At 36.0% G+C, this 20,232-nt stretch overlaps 1 protein-coding gene across 11 annotated transcripts in view; it reads right to left on the bottom strand.

Annotated features, from left to right (window-relative positions):
• The window catches only part of LOC129729934 (uncharacterized), an 83,989-nt gene that overhangs the window by 14,311 nt on the left and 49,446 nt on the right, over positions 1 to 20,232 (bottom strand). For 9 of the 11 annotated variants that reach the window (XM_055688855.1, XM_055688853.1, XM_055688858.1 and 6 more), the window contains 6 exons: positions 16,591 to 16,702; positions 5,339 to 5,505; positions 5,145 to 5,264; positions 1,777 to 1,968; positions 1,573 to 1,708; positions 87 to 880 (listed from right to left, as the gene is read on the bottom strand). In XM_055688855.1, the coding sequence (XP_055544830.1) occupies positions 826 to 880; positions 1,573 to 1,708; positions 1,777 to 1,968; positions 5,145 to 5,264; positions 5,339 to 5,505; positions 16,591 to 16,702 (782 nt within the window). In that variant the 3' untranslated portion in view covers positions 87 to 825. Of the gene's footprint in view, positions 1 to 86; positions 881 to 1,572; positions 1,709 to 1,776; positions 1,969 to 5,144; positions 5,265 to 5,338; positions 5,506 to 16,590; positions 16,703 to 20,232 lie in introns of those variants that run through there. The other 2 variants (XM_055688863.1, XM_055688862.1) reach the window with 1 other exon arrangement.

The raw sequence follows: 20,232 nt of genomic DNA, 5'->3' as shown, positions 1-20,232 counted from the left end.
AATCTTCCGTAAGTTTTCAACCCCGTTCGCTGTTTTTGGGCATTTCTTGGTATCACAAATCAACAGAGCAAACGAAATCATGCAAAAATTAATCAAACTACTGGTTTTATTTGTGTTTTTTCTCTTAAATTTGTTTCTATTTTCGTCAATAAAATTAATTACCAATTATTGTTATCTTGAAAGCTTTAATAAACAGGAAAGCTAGAGCTACAAACGGCTCGTATTAGCGCAGGTTCGCGTTACGTAGGCGTTTCGAACAAAACCTGAAAAGCGTAACTACTTATGGGCGAAACGTTTTAACAATATTCTCTCGGTTTCTCAATCAACGAATACAGAATGGGCACCTAAAGGCACAGCTCTCAAATGTGTATGATTACAGTCTAGCTACTTTTCTAATATTACTTGCATAGTTTATAAATATATGAATTTGAAGATCTACCACGAAACTTTTTTGGTGCGGGGTTTTTCAGATACCTGTCCACAGGTCGACTGGGATTGCTACTAGGTAACGTGCAGTAATGGGATTAGAATTGAACAATCGAAGAGGCAAATTTACATCTTAGCATTAAAATGGGGATTAGTAATGGTCAGTAATTCAGCCCGTGTAATGCATTCAATTTGATCGATTTTCGAACAGTAGATACACTATTTGCTGACTCCGGTGGTTCTTTTGACACATGTCAGCATAGGAAACCTCCCGCCGAAAATATGAAGTAAATGCGTTACACAGTTTTATAGGTGTATTAGAAAATTTTTACTCTGTTAGCATTTTCAGTTAAGTGTCTTTGATTCGCACGAGAAAACAAAACCGGTGGTGATCCAATTTTAGGATTTTCTTTGACGTAGCTCGGAAGCGTTTCCGTTGTGACCGTTTTTGTGTCTGAAAAGTGAATTGGAAAAAAGAGAAGAAAAATGCTCCGGGTAAGAACGGTTCTGCTTGGGGAGAAGGTGCGTGACAATTTTTTTTTTTCGTTAGGCAATGGAACACCACGTTTACGAGCACGAAAATTAAAACTAGTCAATTCTACACTGTACGGTGTGTTAAAGAAACGTGAGAAGAGGTAAAGTTAGTAAAGTTTCATAGTTGTTATTATTATTCGCATGCAGACTTGGTTATTCGTCAGTAGGCAATTAGGAACGACAGGCAAGTGTGAAGAATATACTTTATTGCAGGCAGGTGTTATTGTTAAAACACACATAAGAAGTAAATGCCCAAAACACAGACTTAGACGAAAATTTTAGAGTAAAACGGCACAGCGCAGGTAGAGGACGCACTTTGTCATAAACGTCGTTAACTAGAGCGATGCCAGTTCCAGTGAATCACACTCTGTGAGAAGTGATCCGTTTTTTGAGTGTAAATATGCGTGTGTGTATGAAGATGAGAACGAAAGAAGAGATTTGACGCCATTAAAAATTATGAAATACTATGATTGCGGTAGACAACAAAATCACACTCATTCGATACGATTGCGAGTAGAACGATATGAACGATTAACGGAACTCAAACTTGATGAGCAATCAAAGAATAAATGGTTATACTAGGCAACACACACAAAAACCGCAGCTACTTACTGGTCTGGACTCTGGTCGGTGTCACTTTCTTCGACTTCCGTTTTGTTACGTCTTCTTTCGCATATTAAAATAATCGCACATAATACAACAACTTCGGCTATAATACCCAAGAAAACGTAAAGCGCAGCATATTTTCCTAAAAAAAAACGAATGATAATTCACACGCTTTTTTCAAAGTACTCCGCACTGGAAGGGAACACGCACCTCTAATCCTAACGGTTATCGTGGCGTGCGCCAGGCGACCCGTGAACTCCGTGGCGTTATTTCGAGCCTCACAGGTGTAATCCATGTAGTCGCTCATCGCGACAGCTTCGATCGTTAGTCGGGCATTCTCGACGCCCTTGTCGTCCTCGTCCAGGTGGATGTGGTCTGTCCCCGTGGTGTAGGTCTTGTTACCTGTTTAAAAAAAGGAAGCGGAAGCAATGAGTGCCTTAGTTTTCGTAGTTTGTAGTTTGTTAGCTTTGTTAGTAGTTTGTGTTAGCTTTTGTAGTTTGTAAGGAATTGTTTACAGTAGTTTACAGCAGTTGTGGAATAATAAAATAAAAATAATTATTATATTGTTCAATTTTTTTAATATTCTTTGAATTTTTTTAGAAAATTTTTTTTCCCAATAGTGTATAATTTTTCTGGAAAGACAAAAAACTATTGATAACTTTGTTGAAGACATCACATAAATCGAACAAAACGTTTTGGCTCAGATAGAAAAAAAATTGTTTTTTTTTTTGAAAATTGTAATTATTTTTGCTAAGTTCTCCATTATTCGACAATCATTTATGTTTAACTATTGTAGTTTTTATAAAAAATAAATAAAACTTTTTTAAATAGTAAATTTTTGGTTTTTCTCGCTTCTTCTCAATTATACTGTTGAGAGGGCTCAAAATGTAGAAAAAAATCCGATAATTTTCTGAATTATGCAACATTCTTGCCTTCAAAAATGTACGCAGAATTCTTCGAAGATTGTGCTTTTTTGCGACATGAAAATTTTACAAAAATTCCACCAGACTTCGAATGGGAAATAATTGCGGGAGAACACATAACTGTGAAATAAACTCGAGCGTCGAGCTTCGTAGCCGCAAGGTTACAGAGTCCGCTTTGACAAGCGAATGGTGATAGGTTCGAATCTTAGTAGAACCAAACCATACGTTCGCAAAAAGGACCTTAAGTATGGGTTTATTCTCAGGCTCTTCCACACAAAATCTTCTCTCCAGATTTAATAACCTCTCGTCTAAAGCTTCGATAATATCATAGACTATAGCACGTTATATGCTTTTAGAGTGATAGCCTGCAGGAGGATATGATAAGGTCGATAAGGAAGGAAGTAGGTTACTAAGTCTTCTCAAGACTTCTAAGACTTCTCAATGAGTAGCACTGCAAAATGGTAAAAAAACAGAAATGTGCAAACAGCAAAAACGTCCGAACAATGCCACAATAGATCAGACAACTACTGGTCGCAGTGGGGTCCACACAAAAAAAAACTTGAGTTAAAGCTAAAGTTTTTTGAAATGTAAATTTCCAAAAAAAAAACTGGTTACATTGAGTTTCGATTGACTGCGGCTCGATAACCATTTGTTCTTATCGTGACACTTAATCTAAGTACAATCTGAAAAAAAAAACAACCAATTATGCCACATAATTGACCTCCTAGTCGAACCAATTTTGTCTGCCTTGCGGAGTCGTTATACGTTGTAGGTATAGCTAGCAAACATTACTCCAGTGTCATGGTGAGATTCCAGACACCAAGACAATTACAAGCGCTAAGCCACCAAACCACCAAACAACAACATCCAACCTGCACCACGGCTGGATGGCGTGACTGGAGGAGATCTAGATGGTACAATGACAGACTTTACCACCTTCGTTCTCTTCATTGATTTGCGGCACCGCAATAACGAGTGGAATCGTTGCTGTTGTTTTATAAGCTTCCAGGTGAACGTGCACTGATTTGGTTGCGAGGGAACCAGACGGAATCATTCTGATGGAGGTGCCAGGGGTTAACTTGTACGTCGTAAAGTTGGAAATATCTTAGCTCTGAGAGAGAGCAATTGTGGCATTTTTATCACCATGGAAATAAGTTTGCTCTGTTGGAACGGCGTTATTGTAACTTTAGTAAAACCGTGTTGGTTTTAGGTGAATTTGGTGCCATACCGTGCGTCTCCACTTACATAAGAAATGCATTGAAAACTTTGCTTGCACTGGGAATCAATTCAGCTGTAACAGCTTTTTTTACGCACGTGCAAATAAATTCTTAGCAGGTATTAAACAGCGCAAACTAGCATCCATTAGCCGGAAAAGGGCAGGAAACTTTGAGTTGGAATATATATCGCGGAAATCGCGTGACTACAAAGAAATACTAAATGCAAGCAAGTTTTTTTCCCTTTGTACAGCTCGATTTCGACCGCAGGACACTGGTGTAGCACCAGCAGACGTTTTAGATTACCATATAGAGGCGGGGTCAACGGAGTATTATAAAAGATTGGATTAACCCCACAGAAATGATTGCGCAAGAATCAATCTTATTATTGGTGAAGGTGAATTTCCTTCACTTCAACTATTAGTTTTATTAGAACAAGAGCGAATACGAAATAGCTGAATAATATCCATACCAATGAAAATATACTCAAATTTGGTTGCGTACTGTTTCGTAGTTCCTTTTGTCAATAACAATCACGCACGGAAGGTGTGACCTAGCAAGGCTCGCTGGTGGCACACGGCAGCAATAGAAGGGGCCGTTGACATTCTTATTTATTATGTGACGCAAAAGATAATCTTTCAGGACTAAGTCGGTGTCCGAGTGAACCACACAACTAAATTAAGCAGCACTGGACAGTTGAATACTCAACGAGAGGGACGTTTGTGTTTGCTGATTACTGGACGGAAAATTGTATTCACCGCTAGTTCGCTCAGATGATGGGTAGGAAGTTTCACGAGCAAATATTTACACAACAAGCATTTTGTTTATTGTTGCGTTGATTCACCTAAATCTATAATTGCGGGGAACGAAAAACTTGGCACGAGCGCGCCACAGCGGCAAAACTCTATGGTCGGTAAGAAACTGGATGTCCAGCTCATATAAACAAAGCTACAGCCGGTACACGAAGAAGGTGGAGCTTAGCACGAGAGTTATGTTTATCGATTGTTTGCAATGTGCTACGTTTAGTTAATTTAATAAAACAGCGAAGATTACTGGCGTGAAATATATCGTGTTTTGTTTCGAGTTTCGACCAATGATTGCTGGTGATTTCAAATAACTCAACAGGTGAATATATCGACAGCGAACTCCACAGACGATAACGACTTTTTCATACGGTACCCAGGCTCGAGACCAGAAATGTTATTGAGAAGATACTGTGGTTTGATTAGATGAATGACCTTCAATATTGTGAATGCGTTGAGGAAATCTGTTTTCGAAAAAGTAGACAGAATGCCGCTGTTTTTGATTAATTGACTTGTATTCATTTAAAGATTTTGAAATCGATTTTATTTTTTCAGCTGCCTCATATTTAAATTAAAAGAGCTCATGCAAAAAGAGCAAAAAAGTGCAACAAACTTCTAACGGGTTTACTTCTACTCACCAATTATCCAGGAGATCTTGGGATTCGTTCCGAACGCTATACAGTGTAGCGATAGTTGCTCACCCTCCACCATGTTTGTTTTTCCTATTTCTGTGCTTTCAAATTTAACGAAAACATTCGCTGCGAATAGAAGTTTTTTGATAAGACAAAAGAAAATGCCCGGATTCAACGGTTGGCGGAATCACAGTACTGACCTACTACATTAAAAGTCCTAGATGCATTCAGCGCTAGCACACTGCAGGTGTAGGTACCGGCGTCGCTTTCCAGCGATCGGCTGATTATAAACTTGCGCTCCTCGTTCAGTATTCGGTAGCGATCTTTGAGCGATACAACATCGCTGACATTTTTGCCATCCTTAGACCTGTAATTAAAGGAAAAGAATATACGAATGAGGAATTTGGTGTGTAACAGAAAAAAAACTTTGAAAGTTATTTGAATAATAACACTGGTAAACACAGGTTTTGCCTAGAGCTCAAACTATGAAAAATAGATTATAGCTTTTCAACCAATCCTGTGAATTTCACTGCCTCTAGCAGATAACTTTTTCAGAGACTTGAATGAGCTTCCCCGTAAGCCAACGTAGAAGCGACGAACTCGGCGAACACTTACTATGTGGCATTTTGATGCACATCTGCATACACTAGGGGATCCCAGATCCCCAGGATTGGCTAGAAATTATAATCTTTTGAAGGCAACTATTTTAAGCTTTAGGCAGCCCTAGCTTTTGTCGTCCAGTGTAACTATAAAGTGCTAATAACGCTCACATACAACACCTCCTGATTTTCGTAAGACTTAGTAACAATATAGAAGATTAAGTCTTACTTTCGGTAAAAAAAATCATGAACATTTGTTCAAAACTTATTTAAAAAAGTTCGAATCTCTACAACTTTTTGAAACATTCTATATTTTGACGAAAGTCAAACCAAAATAAAATGTTTTCTAAAAACCTTTTAATTTTATCACACTTTTAAATTGCAAATGTCTTTTCAAAACAATGCCATGAATGGATCCACGAACAAAAATTTATTCTTAAATCCTTTCGTTTTTCAGATATGGCAAGCAAGTATTAAAGATGGACATTGGAAAAACATCAATTCGATGGGCGTAGCTAGAAGTTTTATACCACTAACTCGAAAGAAAATAATTTTAGTGTCATCAATGAGAATCCGAAATGTTACCTAATCCTTTTTAGCTAACTTACTATTAACGTTAACTCAGATAAGGATGGTCCCGTACGTCTTCGCTTGTTTACTTATAGTGACACATTCTTTATAAAAAAAGAAGAAAAATGTGAGTGAAAGGCTTCGAGAAAATTAATAATAAGTTTTATCATAGAATTATCTTCGCGGAAAATGGAGCAACTTTTTATGCTCGGGAACTGCATAAATTTTGAACTTCGCGGAAAAAATACGCTAATTTTGGAAATTTAAGGCGTTAAAAAAAATTACAACATTTCTCCTAATAATGTTTTTGTTGATGTCTTCTAAATAAATTCTAAATAGACCTAAGAGCAGAGTTTATTTCACCTGCGAATCAAGATGATTTTTTAAAGCATGATATTGTAAATGAAATAACATTTTTATTAACCCATTATGGCCCAGACATTCCGTAGGCAGGGAAGCGTTTCGCACAAATGTGTTCAAAAACACAATTTTTCAATATTTGTTTTAACTAAGAAGATAGTTGAAACTCTATATATTGATATATTCAAGTAGCTCCTAATGAAATTATTTTTGTGCTATATATAAATAATTCACAAGCATTACAACGCGCGTTACTTGGTTGAAAATGACTGTTCGCTTTACCGAACAGTGGTCACGACTTACCGAAGTTCGATTGAGCTGAAATTTTGCTAGGGACTCCTTTCGAAAAGACGAAACCTTTGAGTCCTACCGCTAAACGAAATTTGAAGATCAAGTTTTTCTCAAACATTCCATCGGAATCCTACATTGTCACTAACCCGCACTATTCATCTGTAAACAATGTAATGTTCATGTATATTCTGAATGTTTTGAAGCTCTTGTATCACATAGAGAACAAACTTCAATGGAATCATATTTTCTAGAATTCTTCAACAATATTTTTTTTATTACACATCGGCCCACTGTTCGGTAAAACGGTTTCCACAACCGGTAAAAATTTTCTTCGTCATTTTTTTTTTAATTAGAACAGTATCATACTGAGCCGTGAAAATTTATATGGAAATCGGCGGAAAATGTTTTAAATTAGCGCAGTATCGCGTAAACAAACGCGTTACTTCAAAAATTCGCGTAAAAACGCGTTGATTCAAAAATCCGCATAAAAAACTTGGTAAAAAAAATCCACGTAAAAACGCGTAAAACAAACCTGACGGTATAACAATCCAGTGGCTCTCGATTTGTATAGATCGATAACGGCGCTGGTTACGTCCTTACCGTTGGTTAGGGAAGGAAGGAAAGGAAGTTTTACAATCGTTATTGCCAGGGACCGAGTTTACCTCTGCATCTCTAACGACTGTCACTGGAAGGAAGGTACTTATGTCACCTTTGTAAGTGACGGATTTTTATACTCTCTACGCTCAACTCTACTGTTCTTCTTTAACGAGCATCGTTAGTTACTCCTGCCAAGTACAGGTCGGACTCGATTATCCGGAACATCTATTTTTTTTTATTCTGGATAATCGAGTTTTCTGAATAATCAAATCACTCAAAAAACTCTGAAATTTTGCGATTAACAAACATAAAATAACTATTTCTTTTCTTTATTTAACTTGTATGATGCATTGGCGTAACCAGAAGTTACTTCTGAGGCGAAAGGGGGTAAAATTTTGAAAATTAAAAAAAAATGGACATTGATTATTTTCACGCAATTCGAACATGTCCCAAACATGCCGGAAGTGACCCAAATGGTAACAAATATGCCAGAAGGGATGGTAAAGGCAAAATTTTGGAATAAAAATTGAAAACGGACACCAAAAAAATAAAATTCCGGATAATCGAGTCTAAAATTCCGGATTATCGAATTCCGGATAATAGAGTTTCCGGATAATCGAGTCTCCGGATAATCGAGTCCGACCTGTATCGGCAATTATAATTGCATGGCGGTGTAATATTTATTCAATCTATTTTTAGTATGGCGTAAGGGAAGGGTCAAGGTGGAGGACGGGAGAGAGTCTGAGAATGAACCCATCCGTAAATGTCTATTTGACACCGAACGATATGATTATACTAAGATTTGAACTCATGACCAATCGCCTGTCAAAGTGGACTCTGTAACCTTGAGGCAGCGAGCTCCTTTTCAACCAACACTTTTATTAAAATCATTTTAAGTAGAAATATTATAAAAACCTAAATTAATCCACCTAGTGGTGCAGAAACCTTTTTTATACTAACTATTACTTTATACACATTGGGCCAGTCACTTACAAATCGTATACCACAATAGTCCAATTTCAATAATGAATGAAATGAATTGTAAAGATAGTTTTCAGAGAGTTAACCAAAGACGATCATTGAATTAAAGCTTGACGTGGTTTTTGCAAATTATATGAATGTTATCACTGGAGTACATGAGTCTTATTTTTTCGATCACAAACCAATTTTTAAATGCTGGCTAGAGGTAATTGAATTTTTTTTTGAGATAATCGAACGTGGGGAAACAGTAATAGATAACAATGATGCTGATTTCACACTAGAATAGCAAACATGTATGTTATTTTAATGCGGTTCTACTTATTCGCTTTATTTTCAGAAATCGCAGGACCTAGATTTATGAATCAGCATCAAGTTTTTTTTACGAATTGAAGCAAACTTCTACAAACCTGCTCTCGAAATATAGTTTAGAATTATACAGGAAAAAAATATAGCTATTGATGAAAGTCGTCAATTTAATTCTATCTCCAATGCGTTATCTGAAAATATAAAGGTTCTCCACGATCTTTGAGAATTTTGGATTTTCAGAGTGTAGGCGAGAACATTATTGTTTTTGAAGGCCTAGGCTGTATGAAAAAATCCGAAATAAATCTTACTGCTATAACTTTTTAAATCTTACTGCTATAACGGGAAGTGGAATAACATGGATACTCTGTTTGCGCTTAGTCTTAAATTAGAAAGCAATATTGATATCTTACATGAGCATATTGTATCATTCATAGAGATAAGTGACTTTTCTCCTGCGCACACTAGTAAACGTGTATAGCCATGTAGAGTTGCTTCAACACTTTTTCCTTATTTTGCCGATTACGTTTACCAGCTACTTTAGATTCCTGGTCACAAATTTAATACATAAAATAAGTATTCACCTGAAAAATTTCCCAGCTGTTCAAAACGTGGCATTGCAAAAAAACAGTGATTTATTTGTGTTTTTCTCTTGTGCAAACTGTGGGATCAGATTTTGCTACAATGCTTGGCTCCCAAAAGCTGTAAATGTTTCTTACTCTTCGCAAATCTAGGTTCAACGTACAATTACAATTAAATACGTACAATTAAATAAAGTATATATTTTATAATAAGTGAGAACGGGATCTTCGGAAGAAAAGGAGCTAAGTAAGCATTGCAGTTTCTTCTAAAATCTGGTTCAAATTTCCAAGAAAAAGGAAAATTTATTTACACCAGTTAAGACGCACTACGAAGAGTGTAAAGATTATGCAAAGTTGTCCATGACTGTTGATTTCTTTTGAGAAATAAATAGCGATACGAAAAAAGAGGGATAGAGAAGAGGAAAGAGCAGTGAGGGAGAAAAATTATCCAGAAAGTAAATTATCCCATGTCTAAAACATACTTTGGTCAAAACTGTACAGTTCAAGCAACCAATAAAAGATCGCACTCAGTATGATTTTCAAAGATATCTGGGGCTTTCATTTGAGCATGCGAACATCAAAATCGGAATAAGCGTACTGTAAAGAGAGTTCTTTTTGTTATTTTTCTTTTTTGGGTCGATTTTGATATACTACACATATGAACTACATATTTACACATACATACGTACAGGCACACATACACAAACATACATAAATTGTTCGGTTCGTCGATCTGAGTAAATTGGTATACAACACATGGCTCTCCGTGCCATTATACTCTTTGATCAAAATTTCAAAATCTAAGCCACTAATCGAAAATCCACTCGGTAGCATTCTGGGGGAGCACAGTAGCTTTCGTTTGCGTAAAAGATCATTAAAATCGGATATTGCGTTCTGTAAGAAAGGTGCGTTAGTATTTTGCGGCACATACATACAGACAACATACATACACACACACGCATACACACACACATACACACACATACACACGAACAGACATTGCTCAGTTCGTCGAGCTGAGTCGAATGGTATATACGATTCGGCCCTCCGGATCATGGATCCATTTTGCGTTTTTCGACCGATTTTATAACCTTTGTTTAGTATAACAAAGGTAAAACGGTAAATTCGTGTTGAAAATCGCATATACCCGAAATTCACCCTCGCTCTGCAATTCATGAAAAAACTGCGTGAATCTCGGAACCCGCGTAATAAAATGTATTCGAGATAAGCTCTAATCAATACTTGGCTGCTTAATTGGCAGAGTAAGTATTATAAATTGAAAAAGAAACACTGGTCAACTTGGTATAGTACACCAAAATTTTATGAAGTGTGGCAGGCATAGGATACCACCAGTATAGGTTCAAGTACATATTGAATGTCATATCACAAAGCATGCCGAAGGCTGCTATATTTATCTGTGCGCTATATTTATCTGATATAACAGTGCAAAAACAAGATAGAGCAATAATTTTTTTACCCAAAATGTCATACAATTAAATTATCTATAACTTTGTGAAAGAAATTTTTGCTCTATTTCATAAGATAAAAATGTTACAATTTCTGTTTTGTGTATAATAGAACCACCCTAGGAATCATCTATACCAAAAGATAGACCTTTTTTATGGAGAAATTCACTACAACACATAAAACTTCTAGCATTAATGGTTTCCGACATACAGATTTTTGTCGTGAAATTTTACGATTCTGACCATAGTGCGTTGGGTTGGTTTACGGTTAAGCAGTCTCAAAGAAATAGAATGAGTTCAATCGTAGTATCTGACGTTTCTTCACTGATCAGTGACATCTTCAGGGTAAAATATACCTTGTTCGTTCTATGTCAAGATGCGTTTTTAAACTTATCGTCAATACTAATTAGGGCAATTGGGGGCATATTCAATCTATTAGCTGTGGACCTATTGAGCTGATAGGTTCAATGTACCCCAAGTTGCTCCAATTGGCACTTGATTCAGTGATTTTTATGTGTCACTTTTATCAACTAAAAACACCCTTTTCTAAAGCCACTGATGAGAAGACTTCCTTGAAAAATGCAATTTTAGATATGCGTAAGATTCATCGACAAATTTGCTACTAAGTAATCCATAATTTTGAGTTATATGTTATTGCATTTTAGTCGAAACAGTAGCTAAAGTAACGTTAGACAAATGTGAAGAAAGACAAAGGAAACCTTAATGGAAGCCATTTTTTTTTGTTTTTTTTTGTGTGGACCCCACTACGACCATTAGTTGTTTGATCTATTGTGGCATTGTCCGGACGTTATTGCTGTTTGCACATTTCTCTTTTTTATCATTTTGCAGTGCTACTTCTTGAGAAGTAACCTGCTCCGTGTTATAGTGCTTTTTGTGTTCCCCTTCAGACTTAGTAACCTACTACCTTCCTTATCGACCTTATCGTATCCTCCTGCAGGCTATCACTCTAAAAGCATATAACGTGCTATAGTCTATGATATTATCGAAGCTTTAGATCAGTGGTTATTAAGTCTGGAGGGAAGTTATAGTACTTTTTGTCTTCTCATTCAGATTTAGTAACCTACTTTCTTTCTTATCGATTCTATCATATCCTTTTGCAAGCTATCACTCTGTCTATGATATTATCTATGATGATATGTCTATGATGATACATTATATTAGATTTTGTGGGGAAGAGCCTGAGAATAAACCCATACTTAAAGTCCTGTTTGCGAACGAATGGTTTGGTTCTACAAAGATTCGAACCTATCACCATTCGCTTGTCAAAGCGGACTCTGTAACCTTGCGAATACGAAGCTCGACAAGCCATAGAAAGTCACTATTTTCAAATGGAAGTATTACTTCAAGATGTCATGTTAGTCAAATTTTATCAAAAATTATTAAAGCTGATAAGGAATTAGGATTGTAGATTTGGATGGACTATACATGTGACTAATTATCATTAAAGTCACTTAATTATTTTACTTTTAAGACAAGTAGCAAGATTTTTTCTTAAAACTTCCAAAACAGAAATAAATCCGCACTAGGGAAGACTTGATGTTTCATTTGGGCACACTTGACTTCCTTTTAGGAAAATATATTGTTCTGCACTCTGTGTTGATATAAAATTTTAAAAGCCATAGGGTATTTGTTCCATTATTCATCTCATTAAGCCGATTTTCACGAAGAATGCACGGATTAAACACCAAATTTTCACGAAATCATTGAACAAATAAACAAAATACGCTTACATGCTCTCATGGAATCGCCCAGCATTGTAAATTTAGTAAACTTAGCTAGATTTATCCTGATTTTTGTGAAACAAACCATTTTTAACAATGCTTCCATATTCATCTCAAAGCTTAAATCACTGCTCAATTATTCATCTCACGACGCCCTCATATTCATCACACTTCACACTTTCATGAATGAGCCGAAAACCGCCGTTGTTTACGTACAAAATTGGTAACCTTGGTAATCACTCAGTGCTGTCGATTTGTCAATTATGTCGGAATAATTCAACATTTTCAGTATGATTTTTTCGTATTAACAGGAACTTATTTGGCAACTTTCGATTATCTTCGACGCAGTGAAAACAGATGAAAATATATACAGTTAAAATTCATCTCATTTATTTCTGCAAATTAAAGTTTGTTTTGGAAATTTGAGGTGAACATTTTAAAGATTAAAGTATTCTTAGTGTAGTGACTGATTTTGTTTAGTGATTGAAATAAAAAGTGGTCCGCTAATCATGAAAGAAACTTTGGTTGGCTGCTGAACGAGTCCCGTTGTAGCCGTATAGAGCAATGCCCGGATTTTGTTTTCTGAGATAGGTGATCGAAAAAAATGAGTTTTCGAGTGTGGATGCCCGAATAAAACACCAAATTTAGAGCTTTCAAGTGAATTTTTGAAGATTTTTTTTTATAAAAAATCCGGAGTGAACTAAGAAGAATCCATTCCATGGATAAGTAGATTAGTTTAGTGAGAAAATGTTCGTTTTTTTTTTGTTTTCAATTATTCCATGTTGTATAAGATGAATATATGGGCTGAGATGAATAATGGAACAGTTTCCCTACATGATTTACGTAAACACTCAAGGGCCATTCACATTCTAAGCGTAGGTTTTTGGCGATTCTAGTAACACCATTCCTCTGTTCCTCAATCGTCCATATAAATACAGAGAAATTAATAAACGTAGATTTTCAGTCATGAGGATGTTCTGACCACAGTCTACGCTCCATACATATTTCAAAATTATGTATGGACGAAAGTCTCGAAGTCAGAACCAGAATTGAGTCTATGTAGTTTATGGCTAGCGTCTTTGAGGAATTAGGCCTAAGTTTCGAGATAAACCTATATATGTCCATTGTTTACGTATTCATTAAGGCTGATTTATAAATCATTGTAACACATTCATTTTTGCATGTTTGTTCTTCGAAAACATTTTATGTTTGTTCAACATTGGCAGTTTTATATAATCGTCATATTTCAGGGTTGATTATTGGTAGTTCATTAGAAACTTTAAATTTGAAAAAAGGATTCGATTGAAAAAAAAATATTTTTTCACATCCAATTTTTCTTAATAGGAATATTGTGTTATGTAAAATGGCTCATCTCTATAGAATATTTAGAATTAGAATATTTCCCAAACTTATTTTGTTTCGTTTTGTTATAATACTAGGCATGCTAATAATTTAGAAAGGTCTCGAAGTTTGGTCAAATGCGAATACGCGAATCTACGGTCCTTCCGTTTTCAATACACTTCCAGATTACCTGAAATCGATTAACAGTAGAATTTTATTTAAAAGTTAAATTGAAACCATACTACAAATCTAAAATCAGTACGTTCCTAATATAAAAAGCCGTATGAACTGCCAGAAGTCTTGTTTGAAATTGTTTGTGAATTCAAAGTTATAATATGTTTGTAAATTCATAGTTATAATATGTAGATCAACTTAATTTGGATTATGTTTATGTATTTCGGGGATCCCTTCAAAATAATGCTGTTACACTGGGTATCCCTAGTTTACTATTTTATCGTTAAGTGTTTATCACTATAATACACACACCAATGAATCGTTTATTAATAATTTTTTATATTTTTTTGTTTGCATGAGTTCACTACCAGGAGACTCAACTTGAGTTTTTTGGTGTGGGGGTAATGGTGGTTCATTTTTTTGGGAAAGTTCATTTTTCTTGTTTGGATATGAAACATGATATTCTAATATATTTTTTTAAAGAGGGGGATTTATTATTAGCTTAATTATTTATGACAAATATTAGTAAATAATGAGTATAGGCTCATTAAGGCAAACATTAGTAACGGGACGAGGGGTATATCACAGAACAACTGTTATATCTATTCCTAAAGTTTTTGCATGCCGTGCTCGCACGTAATTTTTATTTTACTGTGAAACCAACGTACCACAAAATTGTTCTACATTTTATCTATCTAAAGCTTATTCCAGTCCTTCACGTAAATAACTAGTTATTACCATTTAAAATCTGTTCTAGCATCACAGGTCATCTCATTCTTACTACAGAGAATAAATAGAAAGTTATACGTCAAAAATAATTTAGAAATCTAAAAGCCAATTTCTCGAAACACAAAAAACAGAGAACAGAAACCAATAGTTGTCGTAATATGAAAATTTATCATATTCTTTGTCAATTTTGAAAGAAAGGATAACACTGGCCGATAAAAAAAAGGGCATTCCAAAAGCTCAAACCGGATAAAATGAAAGAAATTCAACCATTCCTATAAATTTTGGTGCCCCTAGCCATTACCAAAATGCGTCAACTTACGTGAGAGTTCGTATAGTAATTGCTCGCCGCGTTAGTCGCTTCAACGTTATGTTTACGAGAACACTCATTTAAGTCTTTGAAAAAAAAAAGTTAAGGCTAGGACCATCAAAACTTACCGGAATGGTTGAATAGCTATAACCTTTAATTTTTTTGCGGATTGAGCTTCTGGAGTGCAACTGTGTTGAAATCTTTTCATATTCGCACTGATTTTACTGCCCATATTAAAAGAGTCTTATCCCTTACTGCTTTAGTTCGCAACTCAATGATTTTTTAATGTAGGAAAACGAGAACGGAAACCCTACTAATTGGATGCTAATGTTCCGAAGATTGCGGAAATTGTTTAACGAGATTTCCTTTTCCTTAGCCTGGCAGGATCGCGTAATATGCACCACCGCGGACACACGTGGCGGCTCTGTCGTATATTGTACCAACATAGGCAGGCGATTGCTGGTGGTTAATGAATTAAAAACAGCGGTGGTACCGTGTGCTGTTCCCCATAAAGTTGACGAAGAGCGACCAGTAGTACCCAGCAGCAATAAAGGGCGTCCTACCGCTGTGGTTGTAACATGCTAATGGAATGGACCGGCGGCTTCAGCATATTCATCGGCTTGCGCAATTAATGAATTTTCCGAACACCTGCGCTCGAAGTGTTTTGAACCGTTGTGTACAATAAATTGACGGCATCGTATGAATTTTAAGCAGTGTAGATTTAATGGCCTTTCAGAAGTGTAAGGTCGTGTTAAGAAAATTGAACTTTTTTTTTTAAATCGAGTAGGATTGCAAAATTCATTGCACAAATCTAGAATCCTGCTGTACGTTGATATGACATAAACAATTCTACCTCATTCAGAAAATTTTTATTTACTCGTTGAACAGATAATTTGAGCATTCTTGTCGGTGAAGCAAACTGAATACCACTTTGGTTTGTAGCTTCGTTCAGAACCGCTGTAGTTGAGAAGCTGATGATTTATGTCTCGAATGATCCAGGATTGCACAATGAGACACAATATACCACTCGAAATATTTAGACACGATTTTTTTTTGCACGTTTCCTGTTTTCATGGATCTATTTTTACAAGCAAACCCGTGTTGCTCCAAGAAATTATATAAAAATAAAGCTTTCAGGTCGATTTCTTGAAACATGTTTTGAAAGATTTCAAAAGAGAACACGAATTAGTTTTACATAGCTTTTTGCAATAACACAGGTTATTTATGCTAGATTCGCAACCCTAGTGCAAAAGAGAAGGACCCAGTATACCAACATTTTGAGGTGTATGGAGTTTTTACTGGTATACAAATTTACAACTCAGTAGACGCCTTGCGATGTTTAGCTAAGAATCATTTGCACAGTCTTTCCTAATTTCTTAGAAATTAAAATTTAAGCTAATTGATCACTTACCAACTTAAATCATAACCCTCTTTGGTTACATTACAACCGAGCGTTATTGCTTTTCCAATGTCGAAAAACTTTGAAATAGAACTGGGATCATCGTAGTTAGGCTGTAGGATTTCTGAAAAATGAAAATAATAAACGGAATGATTAGTTACTGGTTGTGACTGTCATCGGCTTGTATGGCTGCGAATAATTAAAAGCGAATTTGAGTAAAAAATATAAATATATAATATCGGTTGAATGCAGTTCATATCAACACTCAAGTTATTGAAAAATCCAGAATAGTCGTAGCCGTCCTACAGTGATAACATTGGTCCGTAAAAAAGTAAGGATTGTATTTTTTCATTTGCATGGAAAAATTTGTCGCTAAATCAAAATTTGTAACAAAATTTTAGGTCATAAAACATGTAAATTATTTAAGAAAATTTTGTATAATAATACTAATTTAAAACAAAAATTAAAATAAATAGCAAAAATCGAGCGTAAAAAAACCGTCTTTTGTTTATAATGCCAATTTTATTACTAACAAAAAGCAAATTGTATACCGAAAACTTTTTGTTTCAAAAGATGATACACCTTCAAAGAAAACTCATAACCACCTTTGTTATCGATGTTACAATTGACGGAACAAGTTAAGCCACCGTAGTGCGTCTCGTGGTGACTGGATTCCCAGAAACTTAGCCAACATTTAACGATAATACTCAATCAAGAAACATGTGATCTTTTTAATCTCTTTATGACATAGTTTTCCCATTTCTCATTATTTTTTTCTAGAAAATATGCCATGTTTTGGTTTAATATTAGGCATTAAAAAGTTTTTGCCATCACCATCAAATTATGAGAAATAGTATTTTGAATGTTTGAAAAGTACATAAATAAATCATTTACAAAGTTTCATAAAAACTTGTTACTATCGATGCTCAAATGTGACTATTCAACACAATTTTTGATTTATTTGGAATTGGTGAATGCTTAGACGCAGTCAGATGATTTACTACTTTCAAGAATTTTCTCGACTTGTGTGATTTCGGATATTTGAGAAGCATGCGGTATCGCCCAAACCACAAAAGATCAAAACAAAAGTCGCAGGGGTCTTAATCTTACAAAACCTTCGTTCGAGCTTGCCGGAGAAGGATTGTGTTTTACAACCACTAGAAAAAGCTTATTCATGTGTACCCAATTAGCATCAAGAGTGTATTATTGTTCGTATCGAAAGTTTCATAGAGAATCTACACTTGCAAACAATCGAAGCTAAATACGAGTGAGAACGAGCAAAACTTTTACGAATAACACTGGATCAGATTTAAGAAATACGTGCTGGCTCAGGTAACATAAGCAAATCACTCCTCTATAAAATAGTCAGTATTAGGAATACCCTTGTATGGTTACGTCATTAAGCTTTGTTCCACTTAGTATTTGGCCGTTTTCTTTTATTTACTGTAGCGCCTCTAGTTGTCTTACCGAGAAACTATTGACAGCGTTTCGATCTGGAAGGTTTGTTCACTTAGTAGTGATAATTTCGTCAGGATTGGTACCCGCGTTGAAAAGTTATCCAAGATGGAACGCGAGAGACGAGAAAAAATTGTGCACACCTACGTTGAAAACCCAACATGGTCAGGAGGAATGATCGCCAAGGCTTTCAAACTACCGAAATCGACTGTGAATACCGTGCTCGAACGTTACCGGGACACTTTGACGGTGGATCGCGCAAAACAAATCAAACGTAGAAGTGAAACATTGGACCGGAAACAACGAGCGAAGGTCATCAGGGCAGTCCGGAATAATCCTGGGATCTCCCTCCGTGATTAGCCGAAAAGGTACAATGCAGCACATAGTACAGTTCGTTGAATCTGTATGCGTTGAGGATTACAGTTGTATCATGCCAGCAAACCCAACAGGACACTGACACAGAACCTGGTTGCCAAAGCCCGAGCAAGTCCTGACAGGGTACAACGCCTGTATTTTGAAGGACGATGAAACATATGTTAAAATGGACTTTGGACAAATTCCGGGTCGGAAATTGCTAAACGTAAGGGGAATGCTCCAGGTAGGTTCAAATTCATTTTCGTGGATAAATTCACCCGCAAGTTGATGATTTGTCAAGCCATCTGTAGTTGTGGAAATAAGACAAAAGTTTTCATCACTGGAGCAACCATGAATGGACAATTTTACAAGAAGAAGCGTCGATAGGAGATAGTTTTGCCGTTCATCCCAGGGCTCTACATTTTCGAAACCAAACAATGTTCGAACAGTTTCATTTTCCCTTGATTCCTTTCGGATACTATCAATGAATCACTTCTTTCTCTCTTTCCCTCTTTCTTTTTACGGATCATTTCAAATGAAACTAATGGCTATTTCAATCGACGGAGAGAGTGACGGAGGGAGAGACTCTTTCCTATCCTTCAGCGTCTCAATTGAAATTAGCACCGCATCGCGTCGTTTGATGGTAGTTTTCTAATACCGCAGGCCGTAGTTAGAACAGCAATGGCATCCAATAAATACGTTACGCAAGTTCCGATCAATATTTCCTTCCTCTTTCTTATATATATACTGTATGGAAGCTTTCTGTCTCCGTCAGCGCTCATTGCCATTTTCAATTGAGATTCGTCATGTGAGAGTGATAGTGATAATCTCCGCTTTCAATTGAAAAGCGTTTGTATCAATTCCAAGCCCTTCAGTTGTCAGAATCACAGAAAGAGCTTTCGGCTGTGTGTCATGTGACTCACAAAGTGCTCGAAAATGATACAAAAGCTTTTCAATTGAAAGCGACGGGTCAAAGCGTCACTTTAACCTGATAATTGTCAATTGAAAATGACTTTGTCAGGCTCTGGTTCATTCAGTCACACGAAGGCCCCGTGAAGTTCCGATCCGATCTAGCTAGCTCCGATCTACTACTCCCGGGATGTATTGGAATGGTACAAGCAGACTAATATTGAAGTTATCGAAAAAAGGATTAATCCACTGCCCACAGTTTCGTCCCATCGAAAGATTTTGGGCAATAGCCAAGCGTAAATTGAAGAAGTGTGGCAAATCAATCCAAACATCATGTGATATGGCGAAGTGGTGGAAACAAATGGCCGATACGGTTGATGTTGCCACTGTGCAGAAATTGGTGGAAGGTATTCGACAATTCGAGAATTCATCAGAACAGCAGACACATAATTTTTCTAGTAATTTCCTTGAAGTTTAATAAAAAACCCCCAAAAACATATTTTTACCAATTTTGTATGTTATTTTCTCATGAATAAATCGGAAATTGTATGCGGCCAAATTCTAAAAGAAACAAAATTTACTGGAACGGTACTTACGAGAAATAACGTTCACCTCAAACCATGCCTAAAAATTGAAAAGAGATAAAACTGCGGTCTCGTTTATAAAGCTTGTTGGCGAATTAAGAGGGGCTGGGAGCGGTACGGACATCGTTTAACGCAAAAGCCAAACCAAAAACAACTGCTTTCGGTTTTATATTTGGGGTTCAAATTGGCATAAGTAAAAAATGCAGAGTGTAAAATAGTTCAAAATTTATTTATTACAAAATATAGCATTTATACAATACAGTACGTAGCAGTAGCTTATTGGCCTAAGAAACTGGCATTTGATAAATGGAAATAACAGTTGGGATAACTAAAGCTAAACTTTTTTTTTCGA

The sequence above is a fragment of the Wyeomyia smithii genome, chromosome 3 (genome assembly GCF_029784165.1).
Source record: "Wyeomyia smithii strain HCP4-BCI-WySm-NY-G18 chromosome 3, ASM2978416v1, whole genome shotgun sequence".
Taxonomy (NCBI): Eukaryota; Metazoa; Arthropoda; class Insecta; order Diptera; family Culicidae; genus Wyeomyia; species Wyeomyia smithii.
Note: the sequence above shows the minus strand (reverse complement) of the source record. Positions and strands in the feature narration are given on the sequence as shown.